Consider the following 3675-nt stretch of genomic DNA (forward strand, 5'->3'; position numbering starts at 1 on the left):
CACCCCCGCGGCACCGGGAACCGGCACCGAACAGTCCTCCGGGAACACCCTCCCCAAAAAACACTCCCTGAAACAGCCCCCCAAAACCCCTCCCGCAAACAACCTTCCCAGGTATTGCCCCCGAAACACCTTCCCTGAAACTTTCCACACAGGAATAGCTCTGAAAATCCTTTCCCAAAACTGTCCCCTAAGGAACAGCCCTAAAACACTCTCCTCAAAACAGTTTTCCCCAGGAATAGCTGCAAAACATCCTCCCTGAAACAGCCACAAAAACTCTCCTACTAACAGCCCCTCGAGGCTCTGCCCCCCAAAACACCCTCCCTGACAGAGCCCCCCAGGAACAAGCCAAACAAGTCCCTAAAACAGTTCCTACCAGGAAAAGAATAAGCCCCAAACACCTTCCCTGACAGTCCCCAGGAATAGCCTGCAAACACCCTTCCTGAAACAGCTCCAAAAACTCTCCCACAGTCAGTCCCTCCAGGCACAGCCCCCAGAACCCCCTCCCTGACACATCCCCCCCAGGAAGAGCTCCAGGACAGCCCCAGGCCGTGGTTACCATCAGTTTTTATTAACTCCTGCTCCCACCCCGCAGAGAGGGCTCAGCAGTGCCCTGAGGCCATGAGGGTCATAAGGCATCGCAAACGCTGCAAGGACAAGCCCTGAATTCCACATCCCGGCAGAGGAACTCGCTCCCACGCTGCTCCAGAGGAATTAGGGACACACAGGGAAGTCATCAGCTCCTCCACTGTGGGCATCATCCTGGATGATTCGGTGCCCGTCGGCACATGGAGGGTGCCAGGTGCAGTCCCAGTGCTAGGGCAGATCCAAGGAAATGTCCCCATGCTTCATTCCCTGCCCCACTGGAGACAGGAATCCAGGAGTTGGGACTAGAAACACTTGTTTTTCTTCTTGGGAAATCCTATGGTGACACCCACAATTGTTTTATTGCCTTGTTCTCAATAGGAAATGAATTATTATATGAAGTTTTTTTGGTTAGAAAACAGGTTATCCACTGCAGATCCAGACAGGAACCGAAGGCACTGGAGAGCTGAGAGCTGCCCCAGCTGCCTTGGTGATGAAGACACAGGTAACACCCATCACACCTTGCTCAATCCATGCCAATCTGTGCCAGCTTTATGCCTTGTAGCTCAGCTCTGCGTTCATCTTGGTGTACATCTCATAAATGGCATCCAAGATCGGAGTGACCCTTGTGACAAACTGATGGATTTTTTCTATGCTTTCCTCTTCCTTGACTTCTTTTCCCTTCTCCAATGCCTTCAGCAGATCAGATTTGTAGGGAAGAGCATAGACTGAGCCCTAGAAAACAGAGAGAAGGTGTTGATTCCTACAAACTCCACGGAGAACATGGGTTGGGTTGTTCCTGTGTGCTGATGAGTGTCCAGAGACCCCCAGATGGGATGCCGTGGGGTCTCTGGACACTCATCAGCACACAGACACAATCTTAAGGATGCTGATGGCCCCTTGGAGATGGAACACTCACTGTGAAGAGCTTCTGCAGCATCCAGCCATGGTATTTTTTCAGGGCGATCTCATAGGCCTTCAAGGCATTCACTCGGATGAGGTTGGGATGCTCCTCGTCCCGCTCGCCGTCGGAGATGCTCTGCAGCAACACCAGCATGAATTTCAGGCCCCTGGGAGAAGAGTGGAGATGGTGGGGTTGGGGAAAATGGTGCTGGTTCCTAGTTTCCAGACTGGAAACCCAAAATCCCCCATGGTTTTGGTAGCAGAGGGATCAGGGAAGGATGGAGTGCTCCAGGTTGGGACATGGGGACTGGAGTAGGATGGACCCCACTGGGATGAGGACATGGGGACCAGGGCAGGATGAAGACTCCTGGATGAGACACTGGGACTGAACAGGAGAATCTCTGGAGGAACACAGGGACTGGGGCAGGATGAAGTCCCTGCTGGGGGACACAGGGACCAAGGCAGGATGGAGCACCCAGACAGGACAAAGGGACCAAGGAAGGATGAAACTCCCAGACAGGACATGGGGACTGGGACAGGATGGAGCCCCTGAGACAGTACACAGGGTCCAGGACAGGACAGAGCCCCTGGGTGAGGCTGGGACTGTGGGCTGAGTTTGGCTGGACCAGGTGCAGCTCCTTGTGCCACCACAAGGTCCTGATCTGTCCAGCCAATCCAGGGTCCCACGCTCTAAGGGTGAGTATTCCATGTGCATTCCCATGAGAAATTTTGAAGAGGGAGTTCCCAACAGTTGTGCCCCACAGAACGCAGCACCCCACGCAGACCTCAGTCCACAGGGACCATCCCAACCCACGCAGCCATTCCCAGCTCCCACGTGCTGGGGCCCAGCCCAATGCAGCTCCTGACACTGTGACTCACCTTTTCAACCACATCAGCGCCAGCGTCGCGCCCGTCTTGGGCCAGGCCGAGCCGTGCAGCTCCTTCTCCACCTCCAGGATGTTCTGCAGCGTTTTGAACTTGGCAGGGTTGGAGTCATACACCGCCCGGATTTTCTGCGGGCAGAGCAGGGGGTTGGCTGCGGGAGTGACCTGGCAGGGCGGCACAGGGGCGGGGAAACGGCGGCTGCAAAGGGATCTCGGAAAAAAAACGGGAGAAAGAGGGCCCTGCCACTAAGCCTGGTAGTCCCCGTGGCAAGAAAAGCCCTTTGAAACACCTCCAGGTGTTGTCTCTCCGATCCCACAGCATCTCTGCCCTGGGGTTCACCCTCCTGAGCCCTCCTTGCCCCCTCCTACCTTGATATTTCCAGCCAGGTCTGCTTTGACCGGGGAGTAGACAATGGGAGTCCCCAGGCAATCTGTGGAAACACAGAGGAGGGATGATTAGATGTTGGCGGCACAGGAGACGCCACAGAATTCCCACAACCAACAGGATTCACCTCTAGCATAGCCTGGGCAGCGAGACACATGCCAGTGAGACTTGGGAATGGCTCTCTGGAAACAGGTTTCACCTCTAGCACAGCCTGGGCAGCGAGACACATACCAGTGAGACTTGGGAACAGCTCTCTGGGCTTTGTGCATGGGTGCCAGCCCTTGGGACAGCCCTGCCACCCACCAGCGACCTCCAACCTCCCTAGCTCTGGGACACGGCCCTGGCAGAACGTCCTGGAACAGCCTGACAGGCACAGGACTCTGCCCATTCCCAGGCAGGGAGTACCACGTCCTGCCCTTCCGGAGCCATCACACAATAGCTGACATTGTGGAGGGTACAGAGCCGGCACAGGCATCGTGACACGAGAACTACCACGCTGCCACCCACCCATGTCCCGACACAGGGTGGGCTGGGACCTGCTGCCCTATGAGATGCCTCTGGATAAGGCATTCCCAGGCATGGGAATAGCAGGACACTTCCCAACAGAGCAAGTTTGACAGGACTATGATGCAACCCTGCCCAGCCTCAACCAACCAAGCCCAGGGTGAAGAAAAAAAATCCCTGCCAGTTTTGGAGCTTGCAAACAGCGAGGAGAAAGAGAACACACCACAACCCAGGCCTCTCCCCACCCCATCTCCCCCTCCACCCGCATTCTCACCGAAAAACGGAGGCAGGTGAGCCACGGCCTCCAGGAAGGGCAACGTTTCGATCTGCTTATCAGCCGGCAGCGGCTTGAACTCGTGCTCCAACAACAGCGCCATGACGCGACGAGAACCCCCTCCCCTCGCCCCCTCCCAGCCG

At 56.1% G+C, this 3675-nt stretch overlaps 1 protein-coding gene across 1 annotated transcript; it reads right to left on the reverse strand.

The window, feature by feature from the left end:
- Positions 1-961: 961 nt before the first annotated feature.
- GLTP (glycolipid transfer protein) lies at positions 962-3667 on the reverse strand. Its single transcript, XM_009070561.1, has 5 exons — positions 3533-3667; positions 2739-2800; positions 2365-2498; positions 1502-1652; positions 962-1317 (listed from the first exon to the last, which is right to left on the reverse strand). Exons 1-5 carry the CDS (start codon positions 3633-3635, stop codon positions 1135-1137), a joined length of 633 nt encoding a protein of 210 aa, XP_009068809.1. The 5' UTR covers positions 3636-3667; the 3' UTR covers positions 962-1134.
- Between the last annotated feature and the right edge of the window lie 8 nt (positions 3668-3675).

This window comes from Acanthisitta chloris, unplaced genomic scaffold (genome assembly GCF_000695815.1).
Source record: "Acanthisitta chloris isolate BGI_N310 unplaced genomic scaffold, ASM69581v1 scaffold16842, whole genome shotgun sequence".
Classification (NCBI taxonomy): Eukaryota; Metazoa; Chordata; class Aves; order Passeriformes; family Acanthisittidae; genus Acanthisitta; species Acanthisitta chloris.

Bases quoted from the DNA above. Each gene is read 5' to 3' on its own strand.
- GLTP (XM_009070561.1), bottom strand. From the start codon at position 3,635: ATGGCGCTGTTGTTGGAGCACGAGTTCAAGCCGCTGCCGGCTGATAAG. The intron at 1,653-2,364 runs GTGAGTCACAGT...CTCTTCTCCCAG, and splicing joins GCGCTGATGTGGTTGAAAAG to GGGCCTGAAATTCATGCTGG. The intron at 1,318-1,501 runs GTGAGTGTTCCA...TCTGTTTTCTAG, and splicing joins TGCTGCAGAAGCTCTTCACA to GGCTCAGTCTATGCTCTTCC.